General features: G+C 36.6%; 1 protein-coding gene across 1 annotated transcript in view; it reads right to left on the bottom strand.

Moving 5' to 3' along the window:
- Nucleotides 1–561: 561 nt before the first annotated feature.
- Nucleotides 562–23864, bottom strand: part of LOC140139786 (pre-mRNA-splicing factor ATP-dependent RNA helicase DHX16-like) — a 42943-nt gene continuing 19640 nt past the window's right edge. Inside the window, 13 exon segments of the mRNA XM_072161497.1 lie at nucleotides 562–1931; nucleotides 2831–3007; nucleotides 5039–5200; nucleotides 5997–6159; nucleotides 7279–7465; nucleotides 7468–7513; nucleotides 9182–9295; nucleotides 11194–11454; nucleotides 12495–12626; nucleotides 13245–13313; nucleotides 19004–19145; nucleotides 19670–19785; nucleotides 23588–23710. Coding sequence (XP_072017598.1) covers nucleotides 1803–1931; nucleotides 2831–3007; nucleotides 5039–5200; nucleotides 5997–6159; nucleotides 7279–7465; nucleotides 7468–7513; nucleotides 9182–9295; nucleotides 11194–11454; nucleotides 12495–12626; nucleotides 13245–13313; nucleotides 19004–19145; nucleotides 19670–19785; nucleotides 23588–23710 — 1821 coding nt within the window. The 3' untranslated portion in view covers nucleotides 562–1802.

Genomic DNA, 23864 nt, shown 5'->3' with positions numbered 1-23864 from the left:
AAATTGTGGACATTTCTTTAACATGTTTGATGAAGTAAATGAAGTAAAGCAGATCTATAGCTTGAGTTTGTTAAGACTACTTGGTCCAAGCCTTATTCAATTTATATACATACATCACAACATGATTACCGTATTTCCTTGAGTAGTCCCCCCCTCAAATAAATGCCCCCACCTCAAATAAATGCCCCCACCACTTTTTTCAACCAAGATGTTTCAAAAATGCTGATATTTCCATGCTATCTTGTATAGTAAGCTTACCAAGTTACCCACATGGTCGATAATAGCTTCGATAATTGGCGAAAACCCGTGTTTCTAGTTCATAGTTCTTCATTTCAAGTTTTAACCTTCCCTTGAATGATTTTCAAGGGAATTATCATCAGTCTATAAATGACCTCTAATAAACGTGCCCTGTTTGGAAAATGTAACGCCCGGGGCGTTTATTCAAGAAATACGGTATATTAAAAAAAAAATGGCCTTGGTAGCCTTGACTCTAGCCGAGCTTCAAGAAACCGACCCAAAGAGGCTATTTGTACAAAACTAAAAAAAGTTCAAAAGCCAGTATTACAGGATTGTATTATATTCATATATTCATATTTATTTGCGTCATTAGAACTGTACATTTGACAATATGTTGTACAAAATCACATAACATAAAGCACATACATTTGCATGCTTATAAGAAAATAATCTTCATGTGTTTAAATTGTTTTATAATAAAAACTGTTCTTTTGAAAACCAAAGTCAATTGTTTTATTTTAATTGTGGCTGTTTCTTTCTCTATGCAATATTTACCTCTAAATATCCACAAATAAATGTTCAGATATCTGTCCTTTGAATTGCTTAAATTTTAACCTGCTGTGGAAGATATTCCTATCTTTCATAGCAATACGGCAGATTTCAAATCAAATAGGTCACAGTGAGAAGCTACATAAAAAATTGACAATAAATAACAAGCTCTGGAAAGTTCAGTCTATGACCAGAATTATATCACCTTAATTCGTCCTTTTATTTTCAAGTGTTCTTTGACATTTTTTGACACATCTTCTTTAAGCTCTTTCGCATGGTACACAGTGAAAAACCGAGTACACGAGGACGAATACATTCATTCATCCTTGGGATTTCCCAGCACTCTTGTATTTTTCATTACGACCCAACTTCAAGTTCTTTTGATGGTACAGTGAAGAAGTATGTATACGGAGTAAAACCTGTCAAGTAGAATTTGTGACTTCAACCGGAGGAGGGTCACATCCATTCATCCTTCAATTTCCCCGTATTCTTTAGCATTTTTCATTTAGACCTATTTTGAAGCTCTTTTGCAGTTCTTAACTGTGCACCATATACACAGGGTAGAACTGCGTACACAAAGCGAAACCCATAAAGTAGAATTTATGACTTCAACATTGGGAGGGTCATCTCAATTCATCCTTGAATTTGCCAGTGTTCTTTGACATTTTTCATTTTGACCCATCTTCAAGCTCTTTTGCATGATATGTGCATGGAGTAAAACCGGCAGTTTGTGCTATGCAAAACACATGTTTGCATAGCAGTATAGCTATGCATTTTGGAAAAGTGCATAGCAGTTGATGGAAATTGCATCGCATTTTGCGATGCGATACCGTCGAATTCGATCACTGGAGGAGGGTCACTTCAATTCATCCTTGGATTTGCCAGTGCTCTTTGGCATGTTTCATTTAGACCATCTTCAAGTTCTGTTGCATGGTACACAGTGATGACTACGTACATGGAGTAAAACCAAGTAGTCAAGTCAAGTAGAATTTATGCCTTCATCAACATGAGGAGGGTCATCTCAATTCATCCTTGGATTTGCCAGTGTTCTTAGGCATTTTTCTCTTAGACCCATCTTCGAGTTCTTTTGCCTTGTAGTAATGAGGGGCAACCTCCAGGAGCCATGAGTTTTCTATTTCGATGACCTGCAAGTTAAAACAAGAAATATAATTGATCAATTACATGTAAAATAAAGAAATCCAAGTTTTTAGATACATGTAATCAGAATAATAACTTGTCAAATGCAAAAGAGGAAAATTGAAATATAAGCCAATAATCACAGCCAAAATATCAAAAACTTAAAGCCATAATGTATGATCTTATAATATGAAATTGGTTAATTTTTTCAAACCTGATTTTTTTGCATATTTGTAATGTTTACACATGTCCCAACTTGTAGGTCAACAGAGGAAAGTTTGACATATTATCATAATTTAAAATTATGATAATATGTCCTACCATAGAACTGCATGTTAAATGGCCAAAATAACCAGTGGGGTTTCTTTAGCTTGTTATTTCAACTTAAAATGGACAGCAGTCCTTCCCGGCAGTTATTACTAATATTATTTCAACATTGTGATTAAAGAATAACAAATTAAAATTTGACGGAAATCGTACATTAAGGCTTTAACTAGGGAGAACCATTTTCTTGATTTTTCTGGGGCATTATGCACTTCAAATCATTGCAAAAGGAGAAAGTTAAAATTGAAATGTGAGCACATTGCACAATTAGGCCATAAAAAATAAAGGTTTGCCTCAAAGCTCACGATTAGTTTGAAAACAAATGCGAAATGCAATTTTTTTTTTGCGACTTGGTATTTTTATGGTATTTTGAGAAAAAAAATCTGATTTTCGCCAAATTTTTCTGGAAAAAAAGAAAGAAAAAAAAATTGAAATAAAACAAATTTCTGCATTTATTTTTTATTCAAATTGCGCGATTTTACAAATGTGCGCGCAAGCTTTGAGACAAACCATTTTTTTTGGCCGTATCAGTAGAATAGTTCAACCCTGCAGAATTCCGTAGCTTGTAAAATGCTCTTCTTACCTGTCTCATGAATTCTTTGGTAGTGAATACCAGCTCATGGTAGATAATCCATTTAGGCTGCTCCTCAAACAGGCAGCTATTAGGGTGGACCATAACGGTCTGCTGATGCTTCACTGTCTTGTACTGCCCACCTTTACCAAATTTGGCTGTGTGATAGAAGAATCCTGCTGTGACAGCCTGGTGGGAAATAGAAATAGAAATTATGTGCAATAGCTGCCAGGTGTTATATTTGTAGAATGCAGAAATGTGACCTGCTACCCAATTTCGGCCCTAATTTGGTAAAACGACCTAACTCGATATAGACTTTTATGCCTAATTAGGACTGTACTGAAAAAAGTTTAAAAGCCTTCATGCCATTTCTTTTTTTCAAGTGTCCAACTTATTATTGTGTTCCCAAAACTCGGGGTTTTCACCAAAGCAGGTCTAAATATTTTTCAGCAGAGCCTTAATTAGGTAAAACTTCTATCTTCGAGTTAGGTTGTTTTACCAAATTAGGGCCGCCATGGACGAAAGAGAAACAGACCGCGTACCATCAGTCAAAGTCCCCGTGTATTGTATGGTGTAAGTTCTCGCATATTCATGAGGGCCGATTGTTCGATCGTGTAGTGTCTAACAATCACGCCAGCGCTAAGTGCCTTCGCGTATCCGCGATAGAGCATTGCGTGCTTTCGCGATTACGCAATAGACCATGAAAATACGTGGTAATTGCGTAGCAGTCTCGCCTGTCGCATTTCACAGAACAATCGGCCCTCATTATCGGATGAGGCGGAGACTTTGAACGGTGGTACGCGCTCTGTCTTATCTTACTCCTCTGTGCTGCTACCACAAAATGAGCGTAAAGTCGCAAGTTGGTAGTTTCGAGACATCCTGGCTGACTGGGTTTATTTTTTTATTTAGCTGAGTCCATAGGAGTCAACTCTCAAACAATACAGTAGGCCAGGCTTATTCATGTGTTTGTTAAGGAAAACCTGACTGCTATGGACTCGGCTTTATTAATTTACATAATGAACCATTGTGACTGAACGCAATGATGTGCGATGCAATAAATTGGTTCACATGTGTAAAACAAATAAATGCCACACATACCGTTTTACATTTCGTAAAATATTTTGTGATTTATTTCAAAAAGTGTTTGGTGGGAGGGGGGAAACTTATGTAGTTCCTATAGTTGGTCACATGATATGATTTTATTCACACAAAATCGCAGCCCTGAGGCCGAATTATATTGTACACTAGCAAAAAAATACAATGAGAAAAGCAATATATATAACAACATTATAAAATAAATATAAACAACAAACGAGATCAGAACAAAAGGCAGCCAAAAAGAAACAAGACCCAAAGCAAGGCAATGCTGGAGAGGAGGCAGAATTATGATGGGTAACTGTTTAGTAACCCAACAAAGGGACTGGCTCCTAGCAAACCTATCATGTGATCAGAGCTAGGTGAGATTGGAATTGTTTCTTAATTGTCTCCCATGAACCTGACCTCTGCAGGGAGGAAGCAACTTGATTGTGCGATCACTTGGACAATAAACAAGCGAAATTCAGGTAATGTTGCTCCCTCCTAGCAGATAGCTTATCAAAATTACATTAAATTAAATTAATTAATTCAGGTATATTTATTAAAAACACTCAAATAGCAGCCAAAATGGCTGAATTGCATGGTGAATTACAATAATTACAATCAAATTTATATAAAGAAATGCAAATAATAATAAAATACATAAAAATCTTGAATTATTGTACAATACATACTCAATGAAAATTTTAAAAGGTACAATCAAAGAATTAATTAATAGCTGTAGCTCATACTCAACCGAACTCACCCCAACACCACATCTCAAACACATCCCTGCACACACCCCCTCACACACCCCTCTCCCATACCCATACAGACCCACCAACATCCACTGGTGCACTCCCACACTTACCATTGCACAAAAACTCAACCTAATAGAATATCAATGTGATAGCATAATAAAAGATATGATAATATTACACACAAAGGCGTTGTCATATGACACATAATTGGACCCAAGGATCAGGCATGAGAATGATCATCCATGAAAAAACCTGAAAAGTTTGAGCTAAAAAGGCCAAAAACAGGCTGAAATTAAAAGAAAGTGCGGAAATTTGGACCACAAAAAAAGCAGGAAATCCTGTAAAAGCAGAAAAATTCTGAAGGATAATACACAAACTGACTCACCTTCCTGATTTGCACTGTATCCATGGGGTTTGAAGTCAACTTAATCTCAACTCTCTCCATCAGACCCACAAGCTGATCACGTGACATCGCGAGCTCGCGCATAGATCGATGCTGGATGAAGTTCTCAAAGCACCACTGTGTGGAATGATCTGTTTCAACCCACTGCAATGAAACAATAAATGTTGTGGCACTTTTTGAACAGTTCTACTGTATTCTTAAAAACTCCAACTAATCCTCATATCTTTGAACAAGTTCATTTGGAATGTTGGATTCAACTGTTAACATGGATCATTTTGAACAATTCCAGTGAAAAATGATATTGACTACTCACATTTTTAGTGATGTTTCACCACTACACTAGTGGTTTCATCAAACTGGCAACTCATCACATCCGACTGCTTCCTTTTATAGGCAACAGGAACCACCATAGAGGGCGTGATGAGTTGGTCAAAGAAGTTGTTGTTAATAGGCCCCTCCTCCTTGTTTAGAGTGTCTTTTCCTTTTTGGCATATCCATATGGCTTCTTTCAGCCATCTAGTGGTACGTCTTGTCAACCTATTCACTCAACAACTTCTTTGACCAACTCATCACACCCTCTATGGTGGTTCCTGTTGCCTAAAAGGAAGCAGTAAGATGTGATGAGTTGCCAGTCTGATGAAACCACTAGTGTAGTGGTAAAATGTCACTAAAAATGTGAGTAGTCAACATCATTTTTCACTGGAATTGTTCAAAATGAACTATTTTAACAGTCCAACGAATCCTCATACAATTACCACCACACACAAATTACCTGATTATTGCCATTCACGAGTGTAAGATGATCTATCGCTGGTAAGAAGTTGACTCTAGCATATTGTCAACATGGATTGTCGGACTATCTTGTAGAACACACACACCCTTACAAACCCCAATCCACACAAACACCCCCACACCCTACTTCACAATCTACCAAGTTTACCTGATTATAGACATTCATGAGTGTAAGATGATCACCCCCTGGTACAAAGAAATTGACTCTAGCATTGTCTGCATGGACAATCTTGTCTTTAGGTCGGTAGAAGATGGAATTGTTAACTGAGAGCATAGCAGTGATGGTCAATATCTCTTCAGAGCACTGGTACCTGCATGTACCAAGACAAAATATAACACAATATGTGACACGATCAAGGGAAATGAGTCGCATATCGCTAATATTGATTTTGAGATATTGGCAAAGAAAGTGTTAAAATTCTTTTGTTTTATATTGTTTTCAGTGATTGATAAATTGATGTAACTTCGCAAAGAAAAGTCGTATCAACATGGGGTTTTCAGTTTCTGAAAGCTCTTAATGTCCTCTTTAGAAACATATGTAAAACTCATTTTCGACCAGGGTCGACATGTGACTCATTCACCTTGATCATGTCACATATTAGGAAAGATATTGTAATATCACTTATGAGGCAATAAGGTCAATGAAAACTCTTACCATTTATTCTGTGCAGGTAGCTTGTGTAGCTTTTTCGATGAATTTGAATCAGAGCTGTACCATAATTATTTGGTTCATATTTTGAGAGGTGATTTTGAATAGTTAGATGGGCAAAAACACCAAGGCCTATGAAAGTTTTGACTCTCATAATATGTGATACGATCTGGTCCATGGGGGCCAAAGGAGGCATTTTTGAAAATTGAGTTACTGTAATTATTACACTATACATACAATAGGCTATCATTTACTGAAAACACCAAAGGTCTAGCGAAATTGCGAAAGGGCTTATATCTACTAAACAGGGAATACCGCGAATCCCCTCTGCTGCTTGGTTAAGTTTACCTTTACAGTTCAGTACCTTTCTATTATATCTCCTGAGTACATTTTTATATCCAGCATCACCTAGTGATCTGCAATCCTCAACTTGGTGGGCTTAGCTCGTCATTCGGCTGTTCTATTTGAAATCTTGTGGAAGTTTTGAGAAAAGTCTTCCACAGAGGGACTATTTAAAAAAAATGGAATTGTCTATGGTTTATTATTTTGAAACGCATACTCCCCCTGTATATGGCTTATCTTATATCTTCCAAACTGGAGTGAGTATTTCAAATGGAAGTTACCCAATTATCTTTTCTATTTGAAACCCATACTCCCTCTGTGGATGACTTGAGCTAAATCTCCCACAGGGGTAGTGTGGATTTAAAATGGAATACCCCATATAACAACAAATTTCAACATCTGAGATTGACACTATTCAATTACAATGCTGATTACTTACTTTTCTGAAGCTAGTATCATTTTTGACAACATCGGGTCCACAGGGAACTCAGCCATCCTTCGTCCCAGCTTTGTCAGTTCACCTTTGCAGTTAAGCGCCCCCAACGCATACAGTTGTTCAAGCGCTAGGACAAGTGTCTCATGAGGCGGTGGGTCCATGAAATCAAAGTGGATAAGATCGTTGATTCGAGACTTTTTAAGAGTAGAACAACATTTCCTAGATTTGTTCTTTGGATCTGAGTGACACAAAACAAAATTGTTAATTTAATAATTATAAGTAAAATCTATCAATTAACTCTAACGCTAAGCATGGTTTTGGCTATCAAACAGGAAAGAAAGAAAGATCGAAATAGGAGAGACGATGAACAAAGAAGTTACTTGGCACCCCTGGCTGGGATTCGAATCTTAGACATCTCGGATGCCAAGCACAAAAAAAAAGTGCAGTGATTTATAGTGCGCTACACACAGGCACAACGACTAGATGTTGATCCACAAGCCTCAGCACACTTTACAGTTTGTCGCTGACAACTATGGCCCCACATCATTCCATAAACTATTTAACAACAATTCAGGGACTTTGCTGCTACAAGAGCGCACACCTAGACATTCCACAAATAACCTTCCAACTAGGATCAGCTCCCGAGTTTCGTACAGGTTACAACAAGACAATTAGCAGTAAGTTCCTTGTCCAGGGGAACTTCAAGCTAACTCAATTTCACCAAAACAAGATCACCAAACTGTAGCCACAGGGATTCACTGGCCGGTCAGCGATTCCGTGCGTATATATGACTTAGGCTGATTGTGTCATGGCATCACATGGAATGCATGCATGCCCAGTGATTTTCTTTGTAAGATTTTTTATAAAGTTAGGATTAAAAAGGTCATTCATCTGATAGAGAAGTATAAGCAAAACATACAAACAATAGTAGCCTAAATGATTCACATTATCACCCCAAAACAAAAGTGATGGAAATGACATGACAAATCAAAATCTGAAAATAAGGGGACAAAAAAACCTCTGTTTTATTAAAAAAATTTAAATTCTGGAGGCTAAAATGACAATAAAATGTCACCAAAATCTGGACAATTTTGTTTAAATTCAATGATTTTTTTTTGCAAATTTTTTTATATATTCTGAATTTTTTTCCAAAATTTTCAGTCAAAATCAATAAACTTTGGCCCCAAAACGGCTGATTTTTCATGATTTTAGCAAAAAGGGAAAAAAAATCGCCAAAAACACAAAATCTGGGTCGATTGGACCCGTAAAACATGATTGTTTTTTCTGTCGCCTAAAATGAGAAATTTTACAGCTTTTTCCAAAAAGATTTACTTAAAAAAATGATTCTTCACTTCAAGAAATACTTAAACTTTGAAAAATGTTGATCCCCGCTGAAAGTGTCACGATTTGAAGGCCAAGTAGTCCTTACATTTCAAAACATTTAAATACAAACAAACAACAAACAGCCAAATAAACAATAAACAAACAACCAAGCAATTGGGCTATTCAATTGAAATCCATGAACCCCCTATGGACTGACACAACCTAATAATCTCCTACACAGGGGTGTGAATTTCAAATGGGGTTACCTAAATGGGTGACTCATTTGAAATCACCACCCCTGTGTGAGAGATTAAGTCATGTCTTCCATAGGGGATGTATGATTTCAACTGGAATACCGTAAAACCCGATCTACAAGCATATATAGTGTTTTTATGAAAGCTAAATTAATTGAAGCAAGCGTAAATATACCAATACAATAGATTGGTCTTAAAATAATACTTGTTTGTATATGCTTGGATCCGTAATTTATTTGCTCAAACTCAATAATGGCGCCTGGATTAATGTAGCTTTCATCAGAAGCACTCTATATGCTTGCACACGGGGTTTTACGGTAGTCCATTACCTCTGGTATAGAATCATCCTCCAGTTCATTCTTGAAAGCCCATGCTGTATAGAGACGAAAACATTTACCTGCTGCCACACGACCTGCTCGCCCAGCTCTTTGATTAGCAGATGCCTAAGGAAAGAAAGAATAAAACAAATAATATGCAAATTAGCTCATTATCATAATAATGAATATGTAAATTAGACCAAAAAAAGTAGAAGAAAAAAAAAACATTTGTAAGGATAATGTTTGTGAAAAAATATAATTATTTGAACTTTAAAAAAAAAAAACAATTAAAAAAATGCAAATTAGCTCATTATCATTAAAATGAATATTTAATTGACCTGCTCGCCCAGCTCTCTGTTATGCAGATGTCTACAAAATAAAAGAAAAGAAAAAGTTGGGTCGGTCGGTCGGTCTGTCTTTTTTTTTTTTCTTTTCAAAATCACCAAAATCTGTAAATGTGACCGTTCACGGCGAATGAGCCGTAAATTCCTACCCCGGTCAATTTTGTTTTATTTCGTGTTTAAAAAATAAACATCATAAACTTTAAAATGGTATATCATTTGACTTCAAATGATATCCAGAACCGGGGTTATGGTTTGTTAAACTTTGCTCCTTCAACAAAATGATAGCTTTTTATGTTTTTACATGTGTCTCTTTTTCCACATTGCTGGCAATAAATATCAAACGGTCATAATTGGCGGTCATTTCAAATCATCCCCTAGTCAACGAGGCTAAGAAAGGTCTCTCAGTGTTAATCGTTGACTATGCATCCCTGTACAAAATACAATGCCTGGTAACCCACCACTTGAACAGGATTTAGCAAAAGCAAACAAAGACCAGAGCTATTAAAAGTTCTATAGCCATTAAGGTAGAAGCTTATTATCCACTTCAACAATAGGATTATTGATTAGTTTTTGACTATCAAAATCAGACAGATGTCGGGCCAGCTTAAGTTACCGATGAATCGACCTTCGTACACATTTTACACCGTAACTCAGAATACAATTTAGGGAATTTACGGCTCATTTGTGCTGCCGGGTCACAAATAATTTGCAATTTGAGAACATTTAAAAAAAATTGTTCCTGAAATTTCCGAAATTTGGGTTGGCATTCATTTGTTCAAGAAAATTCTTTCCCAATTTATTCAAAATCTGGGTCGGTTGGGCCCGTAGAACAGGGTTTCTTTTTTTCAGCTTTATAGTTATTTAAACTGTGGATTAATTACCCACATCACCTGACAATAGTAGTGCCTGCCAGACACATTGATTCTTGTGAAAAGAATATCTTTTAACAAGGTTCCCGCACCTTGAAGCCTTTAAAATATAAGGACTTTTCAAGGACTTTCAAGGTACAAAAGCATGCTTTTCAAGAACTTACCACAACACAAAAATCATGATGTAGCTCTCCACGCGGCACATATTAACAAAAGTGATACCTCCTCTCCACCCCCCAAAATTTGTCAAAATTATACTTTTGGTAAAATTCCAATTTTCAAGGACTTTCAAAGGACCTTGTGCAAATTTCCAGGACTTTCAAGGCCTTCAAAAGGTGTTTTCAAAATTCAAGGACATTCAAGGACCGCAGGAACCCTGTTTTAATGTTTTCAATTTGCATTTGACAAAATTGTCAACATTGAAGCTGCATCAACAAGGATACATACCGTATTTCGTCAAATAAGCGCCCCCGGGGGCGTTACATTTTCCCAAGGGGGGCGTTTATTCAAGGTCAATTTTAGAACAATAATTCCCGTTAAAATCATTAGGTAAACTAAAAACACACGCTAAAATGACGAACTATGAACTAGAAACACTGACTTCTGGCTTACTTCCGGGTTTCTGATCCAGATTTTCGCCAATTATTGACACTATTATCAACCATGTGCGCAACTTGGTAAGCTTACTACACAAGATAGCATGGAAATACCGGCATATTTGAAACATCTTGGTTGAAAAAAGTGGTGGGGGCGTTTATTTGAGGGGGGCGACTATTTGACTTAAATACGGTATCTCTGATTCTGTACAGACCCTTGATATTGGAGTAACAACCAGTGACTCCATTCCAGTTCTTGCATTGTAACTCTTCTGCTTGCAGAACCCTGGATCAATGACGTAAATAATTCCATCAATGGTTAGCGATGTCTCCGCAATGTTGGTGGCAAGGATAACTTTACGACCGTTGGGTGGCGCTGGTTCAAAGATTTTTGCCTGCATCTCAGAGGGGAGGTTGGCATAGATGGGAAGCACAAGTAGCTCACGGATCTTGCTGCCGAGTTTTCTGGTTCTTTCCTGTAGAAAGAAAAAGAGAAAGTTACTAGGTTTAAACTGTAAAAACTCGATAGTTAACATATGTGCTTACTGTTGAGCGCTTTTGAAAACATGAAATTGTACCACCTAAGTCCGGTGCTTTACCAATTAAGCTAATGGGGTTGAGATACACATTTGCAGGTTTACTTGTTCGTATATAACTATGTGTATCGATGATTTACTCAAAACCTTTTACACTTTTGTGGATGGGGTTCTTCATGTTTGCATGTTTTAAAAGCACTCGATAGTAAACACATATGCTAACTATTGAGTTTTTACGGTATTGTGGTTTGTGAATAATATACAGATGATTATTCACTTTTATTTTGTTATTTTCCTTGCTTGCTCCTTCCTTCATTACTTCCCCACTATCTCCTTCCCTCCATACCTACCCTCCCTCCCTCCCTGGCTTGCTTGCTTCCTTGTGATTGGGATGAAAACCAATCCATGTCATGCAGGACTGATGCTGTAGGTGAGATGATTACTTTATGGTTTCAGTTTGCGATAGATGTCCAAATTGATGTCGACATGTTGGGATATTTGCTATATCAACATATGTTAACATAATTGTGATGCGATCAAGCTAAATGAATTTGATGTCGATCAAAATCCAAATTCAGTTTTCAATGAGCCATTTTCGGAGGTTTATTTTGCTGAAAAACCCATCATAATTACACTTACAGTTCCAGAGATATGGCTATTTTAGTGTCACTCAGAACAATAAAATACAAAGGAAGTTGAATACTATCATTGGCTATATCTGAAAATCAATATTCCGGATATCTAACTCATTTTCAGGGGTGGAAGTCCATTTTTGACAAAAAGCCTGAATAAGCCTGAAAAACAAAGTGAAAATGACCAGAATGGCACTAAAATGGGCTGAAAATAAAAGAAATTGCATATATCTGGACTACCAAAAAGCCTGAATTCAGGCAATAGCCTGAAAACTTACATCCCTGCATTTTACTTGATTAGGCCTACATCACATATATATGCTTAGCTTTCAGTTTGCGATACTATACCTGCAACATTTCTTGGCAGGTTTCAATTTCTTCTTGCCCAGTCAGGAAGACCAGAATATCACCCAGTGGTTGTGTCAGGTGCATCTGCAGGACAGACACTACACATGCATCCAGATAGTCTGCTTCAGGTGCCTGAAACAAACAAAGAAAGAAAAGAAAGAAAAATTAGGTGATGAAAAAACAAATCCTTTTACTGGCAGACAGACTTAACAAAGTATTGTCGCTCGGTTGGGATTTTACAAAAAATGTAGGCTAAAATGACCATAAAATATCACCGAATGCTTAAAAATCTGGCAAAAATTGGATTTTTCAAAACATTTTCAAAAAAATTGCAACAAAAATAGCAAACATATTTTGAAAATGTTTTGAATTTTTTCAAAAACTTTCCAGTCAAAATCTATAAATTTTGGCCAAACAACGTCTGATTTTACACGATTTGACTCCATTTGAAAACTATACCCCCTGTGTTAAGGTCATGTCTTCCATTGGGGTGTATGGATTTCAACTGGAATACCCCATTTTGGAGCAGACGACCTGAATGGGTGACTCCATTTGAAATCTACACACCCCGTGTAGGAGATTAAGATCATGTCTTCCATAGGGGGTGTATGGATTTCAACTGGAACAGCCCACTTTGGAGCAGACAACACTGAATGGGTGACTCCATTTGAAGTCTGCACTATGTGGGAGATTAAGATCATGTCTTCCACAGGGGGTGTATTGCTATCATCCGGAATAGCCCAATCTTACCTTTGTGTAGAATATATCCACAGGGAATCTTCTTCCTGGTATTCTGAATATTGGTGCTTCATCAAAAAACTGAAAAACAAAAATTAATTTCAATTAATTTCAATTGTTAGTTGGATATGAGAAGTGTTGATGCAATCAATGGGCTATTCTGGAAATGAATTGCACCCCCCTAAAAAAGACATGGGATTCTCAACAATGGTTGTGTGTTCTAGATGGGAATTTCAAAGAAAAAAATGTATCAGCTTCACTAAAGAAGACATGGAATTTCCTAAAAATCTTTGTGAAATTTTATCTTTTCTTCCGGGAAATTCCAGTTTGTCAAGAGAATTTCCCACAAACTGGGAATTCCCAATTGTTACACAATTAAAGTCTGGTCTGAGAATTCCTGAGTTTTTAAAGTAAAAATTACATTATCTACTTTAGGGGTGTACAGTTAATTTCTGGAATCGCCCAATGGAATAAAGATTCTGACAACATGATGACCATCATTTACGGACTCGGTCACCCACCTTTGCACAGTATTTTTGTGGGACCTGAGAGTACTTCAGACACACCAAATTGCAATCGGAATACAAGGAATGTCCTTCTGATATCAAATAACTTTTGATTTTTTTTAATTCGTGATATAATACAAATTTTTAAAAATTGACATTTTTGACATTTAGCATGTCTAGGGTGAAATAATTCGAACTGAAAATTGAGATGTCATCAACACAGAGCTCCTGGAACCAGGGTCTTAGCTAGAAATTGAGAGTTGCCCGTCATTTGAATAACATTGCCTGTCCTAATTTGACCTTTAAAACATTTTCCAGACATCTGTAGCCCATTGGGGGGTTCAAAGAGTTCAAATATGTGTTGATATGGCCTTGTTCTACAAATTGGGTCTACTAAAAAGGTCAATTAGCTTCTCAAAACATACAATTTATAATATAGCATCTGTCAAAGGCATTAATTTTGCCCATCCAGGAGCAAACTCCCGTCTAAAATGATGGCCAGGACGGGTGGCTAGCTAAGACCCTGCCTGGAACACAATGCTTAAACCCTAAATTGAGGGCTAACAATAACCACTACCTTGTGTTTCAGGTCCACTATGTGTTGACAAAATCACAATTTTGCGAAATAATGATCTTGGCGTTTCTAGATTGTTTTTTATCTTGAGCTATAGCTGAATTTATACTTGATCGCTTTTGCAGAAAAGCGATTCTCATGTATGACCAGTGTTTACTATCGTTTTTTATTTATTTTTTATTTATAACATTCGCCCGAAGCCAGGCTAAGCCCAATAGTGATCAGAGGCTACTAAATTTAAGGGATGCCATCCAGATATGACGGGACAGGAATATGGGAAGAGGTCCGATTTTAGATGCAGGAGGAAAAGCGGAGCACCGGAGAAAACCTGCGAGGGCGAGCATGGATCGGCAACCAAACTCACATATGGCACTGCGGGGAATTGAACCCCGGCCACAGCGGTGAGAAGCAAGTGAGAAGACCACTACACTAACCCGCCCTGATGCAAAAATGACATCGCTTTTCCGAGTTGAAGAAATCTCAACTTTTGTGTGATATCGCTTGACACATGAACGCATCAATCAATCATTTTAATACAACCAACGGATCTACTATTTTGCTAATTAATTTACCTTTCTCGATTATTAACTTTCGGTGATGAATTAATCCAAAGTAATAATTATTGACAGCAGTGGATGTTCTATAAATTTATTTTGTGGCATTTAGAAAATTTTAATTGTCGTCTGCAATCGCTATCACCATGATTAGTATAAATGCAAAAGCGACGAGTGATGCATCGCAAAATCCAGCGATTGCCCATGGCTTTCCAAAAGCGGTGCATTGCAATCGCTCGGCGATCGAGTATAATTTTATCTTATTGTGTTGATAATGTCCACACCACCTCCATTACTCTAGATAACTGTCAAGGCAATGAACTTTGAACAAAAGAAAGACAATGGATAATCTGTGAATACAAAAGGACTAGACTAGAGTCTGAAGTTTTCCGTTTTACGGAAAACGGAAGAAAATCACAGAATCGGAGGTACAACACGGAAAATGACATTTTTGTATGATGAGACAAAAATTGTTAAAGGGACCATTGAAAGAAAAACATATTTGGTATCAAAATAAAGCTAATAACATATAGAATCCATTTCTAAAATGATAAGCGCAATTTTCCTTCATTTTACGCCCAAATCAGCAAATAAAGACAAAGCGCCCAATGTTGCGTCGTTCCGCCCAATTCATATGTGCAGAGACACGTGGCAACCCCTGTGACGTCAAAGTGGTTATCCTTTCCGCTGCATGGCAACACTGCATAGGCCAGACTTGGTCATAAACCAACGTATGAACGTGTTTACAGCAATGAACTTTTCTGTGCCTTTTAGGCCTAATAAGTTTGATTAAAATGGATAATATAAATTACAAAGCTACAATGACTGTTGCAAGATGACAACCATGAGACGTACACTAGACTGGTGTCTATGATAGGCCTATATATAAATTCTAGCTACAAAATTGGCCAACAACGGGGAAACATAAGTAAGTTAGGCCTACATATATTGACAAAGTCAAAGCTGTCAGTGCTAGCTGCTCGGCTTTTGCAAGAGAGTATCATTTGTTTTATGGCATTCTGATATAGCAACTCTTTACTTATATTTCCTCTGAAATATCTGGTGAAGATAGGTAAGAGAAGGCAATGATGTTTTGGGTTAGCCCATGACATAATTTCTTCAGGCCTAATTAGCCTACCTCCCGGGCGTGCGGCCTAGGTTTACAACCGCCGGGCCTACAACGCAAGCCGATCCTGACTCGAAGTTTGGAAGCTGAATTGCGGCGTGATTAAAGTGTGTTTGTTTGTTTCTTTAAGCGGTCGCTCCGTGTAGAGACACACTTATGTGACCAGGTTCAAAACAAAAGCCAGGCTCGGAAGAGCGAGTTGGCGCGTAGTTCACCACGCAAACTTGTATGGCTCAAAATTCGGACCGCTCGCCATTAAGTTTACTGCTTTCTGTGTTTTGAAATTTGTTGACGTTTTAATGATCCCCGATTTCCAGTCGATTATTTTAGCTGTCACGTCACATGCATGACGCTAGTGGGTACCAGCCAAACTTCAGAAAAAAAAATCACGATCGCCGATAACGATGTGATATGGGACTTACATAGGATTACACAGAGATATTTCTTGCCAAAATTTGACCATTTCTAGGTACCTTGGCCCTACTTTGTCTGCGTTATATGAAAAAGGACAGTCTTAAGTAAGTAAATATGCAACGCTTTTGATGTTTTGATGTTTTGGGAGACTGGGAGGGATCAGAACAAAAAATGATGGAGCCTATTCTTGACTGTGTAATATTCCTTCAACCAGCTGCCGTGCGGTAACAGTCTTATACGATGGACAGATAGTATCAGTTTGTGAATGAGGACATCGTATAAGTTCCTTGTACTAGTTGGTCCCGGGTTCAACTTCAAGCCCCGGCGCGCGGCCCAAAGATTCATGTGAACTTGGTTTATCCCGATCCCGGGATCCCGTATCCATGCTCGCTCTCGCAGGTTTTCTCCGGTATCTCCAGTTTCCTCCTGCTTCTCAAAAATCGGTGATTAATTCTTTGGTTATCAAAAACTTCCTTCACCCAATGCAATGAAATTTGGGGAGCTGAAAAGATAATTGGTGGATGTTACAATCCAAGTGCGGCTAGGTTTGCGCCAGGTTCGACAGCATCCAGCCTAGATGATGCGATCTGATTGTGATAAGTACCATGGCAGAGAAATTACAGCGTTTTGAACCCTCTGAGATCTGGAAAAAGGCGCTATATATAAAAGCCGAAATTTATTTTTATTTATTTTTAAAAGCCTATGAAAAATGAGAAACAAATTTGAAGATAAAGAACCACGAGAGGAACATATAAAGGTCACTCCAAACAAATCATATGAACAATATTTACTGTCAGCATTTAGTTTGCGTTTTCGGAAATGCTTATAGGCCTAATCCAATTTCAACTCCCACTGAAACTTGAAAGTGCAAAGTGTCCGAGCATCAAAGGTAGGCCTACAGTTAGAAAGTTTATGTTGATTGGGTAAATGTTGTAAAATACAGCGCGCCGGGCTTGATATTTCGTTTTTAGAAATGACTGACATCAATTTCGCATAGCCGAGGCCTACCCCGGGCCTAACCATCCATGGATTAAAATAAGTGTAGGCCTATAATATTTCCCATTTGATGTTTGTACTTTTATTTTTTGTAGCATAGGCTTTTTCAAGGCCTATGTATGTTTGTTGGCACTCCTCGTAATTTATTTCAAGAACGGCTTGCATGTCATGTTCTTGCATGTCTTGCATATCATAGGCCTAGGCCTAGGCCCTTCTCATAATTAGTTTTATGGTTTTATACATGCCATGTAGGGCCTACATAAAGTCACCAGAATCATATCTTGGTCATGTTGACCTGGGTTGAATTTATGAAAAAGTAAAATAGGAAGCTGCATGCTTGATGATGATAAAAAATAACAATTGATCGTCCCGCCCGCTTCCTTTCGCATGGCATTGCCATTGAGGGAGTCTGAAATGTTAATGCTATTTTCTTTAATATTATAAGGGAAAACTTTTTTTTTTTAATGTTTCAAAAGTTATTATTGCCAATTGATTAGATTTGTTTCTGTCCAAGCATTTCAATTTAGAGGATTTGTTTTAATCATCCTCTCAGAGAACCATCAAATAACAAGAGCCTCGATCCTATCCTCCTCCTCTACAAGATACACAACTAATAATGTCCGGGAATAATACATAGGCCTAAATGATCCATTTGTATTGTAAAAAAATAATAAATGAAAAATAAAAAGGCCCTCCACTTCCTCTTTTTGATAACATGTGGACAATCAACTGGTATTTTGTTTTTACTTTACCTTTAAATAATTATATAAGTGGTTGTATTATCATGATTATTGCATCTCATATTTAGATCGCGATCGCTGTTGTCAAATTATCCCGGCAAAATGTCAACACAACACAAATCGCGTAACCACAATGACGTCATCCAGAAAGCGCCCAATTTTCTATTTTTGATAAATGGCCAGCGATGTAAGCGTCGGAAGGGGTAAATCGAGTATGTTGTTTTCATTGTATTTTTATTTCTAAAATAGTTAGTTCTTCAATTGTTTTAGATATTGATTCTATATTTTATGGGCTTTATTTTGATACCAAATAATATTTTCTTTCAATGGTCCCTTTAAAAGATAAGAGAAATAAATGTTAAAAACAATCATGAGTTGTGTATGTAAATTTCTATGATAAAAATACTGTTTAACAATACCGAAGCGAAGGTATATTACCAAGGTATGAACCCCTATATCCCTCCAAACATCGTAATAGTCGGCCTATTATCGTGAGAATATTCCAATCAGAGCATATTGATCGCGATATTGAACACTTTATTGTGACATTAATATCATTGTTTATACATTTTAAGCTTTATTCATGACACAGATTTACAAATTTTACAACACGGATTACAACACGGAAAATGGATTCTAGAAAACGGAAAACTTCGGACTCTAGACTAGACATGTATAGTCATATACAGGGGGAATATGGGCTTCAAAATAATTAACCCTAGCCAATTCCATTTGAAAAACATACTCCCTCTGTGGAAGACTTTTCATAAATCTTCCACAAGGGAGTACAGATTTCAAATGTAATAACCCAATCAACTCATTTGACCATTTAATTATCACATCAGATTTATTTCCACTTACCGCCGAGAATTTCTCTGTGTCCAATGTTGCACTTGAAATCAGAAGTTTGAGGTCTGGTCTGAATCTAGCAATATCCTTGACTAGGCCAAACAGAATGTCTGTATGCAGTGTTCTTTCATGAGCTTCATCTACTATTAGCACCCTAAAACAGAATAAAAATATCAAGTTTTTGAGTTACGGAGGAAATAGATGCACTTGAAATCAGAAGTTTGAGGTCTGGTCTGAATCTAGCAATATCCTTGACTAGGCCAAATAGAATGTCTGTATGCAGAGTTCTTTCATGAGCTTCATCAACTATTAGCACCCTGAAAGAGAATAAAAATATAGAGGTAGGAAAGAGTTTGAGGTCAGGCCTAGCATTGCTCATGACCAGGCCAAACAGGTTTGGACAGAAAAGGTGATTTTTTGACAGAAAAGGTGATTTTTTAAAATTTCCTCCAAACAATCTAGAAAAAGTGCTAACATTGCCTTTTAAGCATAATTTTGCAAAAAAATTGCAGATTTGGAAAATTTACTGAACAGAAATAATTGCAGAAATTTAAGTTCAGAAAATGTATATATTTTGGAGGCTGTTTTTTCAACAAATTTGGTAAAATTTTGGGGTAAGTTTGTGTAATCCCAGCCGCACATCCCCCCAATCCAAATTCAAGATCCCGTGGCACTTACTTGTAACTTGACATATCAGGTTCACCCAGGAATTCCCTCAATAGCATACCATCTGTCATATATTTCAGTATGGTCCTCTCAGATGTGCAGTCTTCAAACCGAATACTGTATCCAACCTAATACAAACATACATTAACATATTAAAGTCAACACAATAATGGTCTAATCCAGTTGAAATCCATACACCCCCAATGGAAGACACAGCCTTAATCTTCCACACAGGGGGTGTGAATATCAAATGGGGTTATCTGAATGAGTGACTCCATTTGAAATCTACACTCCTCCATGTTTGAAGAATACTATGTTAAATTTGGTTAATGGGCAATTCCAGTTGAAATCCATACACTCCATATGGAAGACATGACCTTAATTTCCCACACAGGGGTGTACATTTAGTCACCCATTCAGGTAACCCCATTTGAAATTCACACTCCCTGTGTGGGAGATTAAGGTCATATGTCTTCCATAGGATGTCCATGGATTTCAACTGGAATAACCCAATACATTATATTATGAGAAACACCACTGATTGGTCTGTATATTTGAATATTTTTCCTCCAACAGTGACTTGTAGCAGCTAATGACCCTTGTGCAGATCTACCATCCTGCTACCAAAACCAGGTTCTCCCTCCCCCCCCCCCCCCCACATTTTTATGTGCTTTTCTTGTATGCATTAACACTACGCAGCAGAATGCTTTTACAAAATGTATGCAGAAATTAAAGCATGCATAATTACACCTCTCTGTCAAATAAAATTCCCATCTCTTCTCGACTTTGGCAGCTTTGCTTTTTCCAAGGCTGTGTTTTACCAATCTTGGCTTATTTCCTAATTTGACTCCCATCTCTTCCACGACCCTAGCAACTACATTCATAACAGCCAATCAGAAGCATACCTATTGCCTGCCACCCCAACCCCTGTATTCCATCCCTAACTCTAATCTCAACATCAAAAATTGCAATCCTCTGGGTCAAAATATTGGGCAGCCATCTAGATTTGGGGTGACTACAAGGTTTTCTGTTAATATTTCTATGCAAAAGTCGATACACACAAGCTGATACATTAAGGCCACCAACGTATAAATGAAAGCTTTAAATTTACACCCTACTTGAAAAATGCCAATTTTTTTTGAAATTATGATCTTAAGGGATCCAAAATGAGCGTTTATTGCGTTTCGACAGTATTTTTTGTGGGACATGAGAGTACCTCAGTCCTATCGAATTGCATTCTGAATCTGAAGCATGTCTTTCTGATATCAAATAATTTTCATTTTTAAAAATCACAATATAATACAAATTTTATGACAAATTATAAAAATTTGATATTTTTCAAATTTTTGATATATAACAGTCCTCAAGTAAATTTTATAAATCTAATGATATATTCTTAAAGTGTATGTAGCAGGGAGGAAAAGCCGACGGCCAATTGAAAATTTTGACCTTTCATATTGAAGATATGGATTTTTTCCCAAAAAGACCTAATTTTTTTTGGTGTTTTGGGAAAAAAATCCATATCTTTATCTGAAAAGGTCAAAATTTTCAATTGATCGTCGACTTTTCATCCCACCTACATACACTTTAAGGGCAGAGTAATGGGAGAGAACATGGACCTTTTCGAGCATAATTATTTTTGAATTGTATGTCTAAAGTATATAAAACTATACATTTTTGGAAAGGAAATGAGTCAAGGAATCCCATGGTGACGTCAGATTTGTTCAAAAATCTCGAGTTTTTGAAAAAATCACAAAATGCACTTTTTACCCCAATTTTTGTGACAACTTAAAAAAATTCGTTCGAGATAAACATTTTTAGTTACTTTTTCATGGAGAAGAGACATGAACTTAGGGAAGGTTTTTTTTTATTTTTTGAAATTCGTCTTATTTTTCAAAATATTGCAAAAAACATGTGAAAAAAGCACTTTTCTCACTCTATTAAGCTAAAAATTGCACATAATGGTGTATATTTTTGTTTAAAACAAATATTTTGAAAAAATGAGAAAACCTTCCCTAGACTTTGATTGGCTCTAAAGCGATAGTGCAAAAGTTTACCTTTATCTTTCATATTTTTCGAGTTAAAAAAAAACAAAAATCGTACAATATTGTCAAAAATGAACTCTGAGAAATCGATGTTTTAGTAAAAAAATGTCAAATTTATGCACAAAACGTCCTTATATTTTTAAACGGCAAGACTTTCACGCTTGTAAAAGCTGTATCTGGTGCGTGGTCTAAATATGCATCTTTTTGCACCAATGAATCTATGTCTGCTTTTAGTGCGCCCAAATCCAAAATAATTAAAAAATCTAAGTGGCTTTTTCACTGCAAATTTTTGTTTTGTTTACATCACATTTTGCTGGCGTTAACAACATACCGAATGCGCCTTGACTGCGTTGGACATACGCGCAGAGTTGCGCCGCGCCATGCGACGCGTATCGCGCGCGTAATCACAATATTTCGCATTCGTGCATTTCTGACTCATTATTTCCCGCCAATTTACTAAGCTGTCTTCAGCCATGTGACTTTTTAGAGTTAAAAAGAGTGAAATAAACTCAAGCAAAAATACGAATAAATATTAGCAAGTTGTATTTTATCAGTCCAAGTGAAAGAATACATCTTAGTGTTGATAAATATCGAGAAATCTCAAATTCGGGCGTGGACGAATGTGTCTTCCATTACTCTGGCCTTAAGTATAAATCATCAGATTTATAAAGTTTACTTCAAGTACTGTTAAATATCAAAAATATCAATTTTAATGATTTGCCATAAAATGTGTATTAAATTGCTAATTTCAAAAAATCTAAATTATTTGATATCGGAATGACATTCTTCATATTCAGAATGCAATTCGATATGTCTGATGTGTTCTAATGTCCCAAAATAAATACTGTCCAAACATTCATACCCCAGCCCTTAAGTAGTGCATTTACTTCTCAGTTTCTTCATAGTTGACCAGTTATATTTGCCCATATCTAAATTTGATACTTAATATTGGTTTTTGTATCTGAACTATACCTTGTAATTTTATAGAGAAATACATAACATGGGGGAGTATGAATTTCAAAAGGAATGAACACAATAGCAGCTCCATTTGACTTCCATACACCCTCTGAATCTTTATAGAAGGATGGTGACTTTTAGATAGAGTTAGTTAATGTGTTCATTCCATTTGAAATTCATACTCAACTTGTGGAATATATTGCCAAAATATTCCACAGGGTAATGTGGCTTTTAAATGGAATAGCCCATTGTGGTAGCCATGGCTACTCCACTTACTTATCAGAGTCCTAGTCCCCATTCCAGAAAAATACAGAACTAATTGTTTTGGATCAAAAAAATATTATCCTGGTTTGACAAATGAAATATAACTGGCAATAAAAGTCAAATTTTAAAAATTTTGCAATTTGAGGGAAAATGGTCCAAAAACATGCAATTTTGCATGTTTTCTTACAATTGTAGTCACAAAATTGTATGACTTGGCATAAGTCTAAGCATTCAAAGTCCTTAGTATAGAGTAAGAGCTAGTTCATAATTTTAATATAATTTTAATATTTTATGTTATTTTTGCTAATTGGGTATAAAAAAGATTGGAAAATGTGTTTCCCAAAAATTAGAATGCATAACTTGAAATTAGTCTTTGTTCAAGTCTTTGGGCTTGATTGTCACAGAATACGAAAAAGGTCGAAAAACGCCCTAAAAATGCATGTTTTTGGCCCTTATTTCCAAAAATTGACCAAATATTAAAATTTTACTTTCATTGCCAGTTAGGACTACCTAAAGGATTAGGATTTAGCTATGTTTCATTGACAAAACAGGATATTTTTTTAATCCAAAAAAATTAGTTCTGTATTTTTCTGGAATGAGGAGTAATCCCAATTTCTTCAGATGATGTATATACATTATTGTAAAGCCTTCCTGCTAAGCTTACCTCATTGCCCAATTTGACTCCCATCTCTTCAGCGACCCTAGCAGCCACACTCATAGCAGCCACTCTTCTTGGCTGTGTACAACCAATCTTCAGTGTGGTACCATCTTTTCCTTTGGTAAAACCCTGCAAAATAATTTATGTTCATTAAAGTATTAACAAATATTAACAAGTCATATTTATATCATGACATGTGTAAAACATAATAATCCCAACTCTACATGTAACATAATTTTTGATAGTGACGGTTTGTATTGTATGATATTTGGTTATCATGAGA

Source organism: Amphiura filiformis, chromosome 18 (genome assembly GCF_039555335.1).
Source record: "Amphiura filiformis chromosome 18, Afil_fr2py, whole genome shotgun sequence".
Taxonomy (NCBI): domain Eukaryota; kingdom Metazoa; phylum Echinodermata; class Ophiuroidea; order Amphilepidida; family Amphiuridae; genus Amphiura; species Amphiura filiformis.
This window is presented reverse-complemented; position numbering and strand designations above follow the sequence as displayed.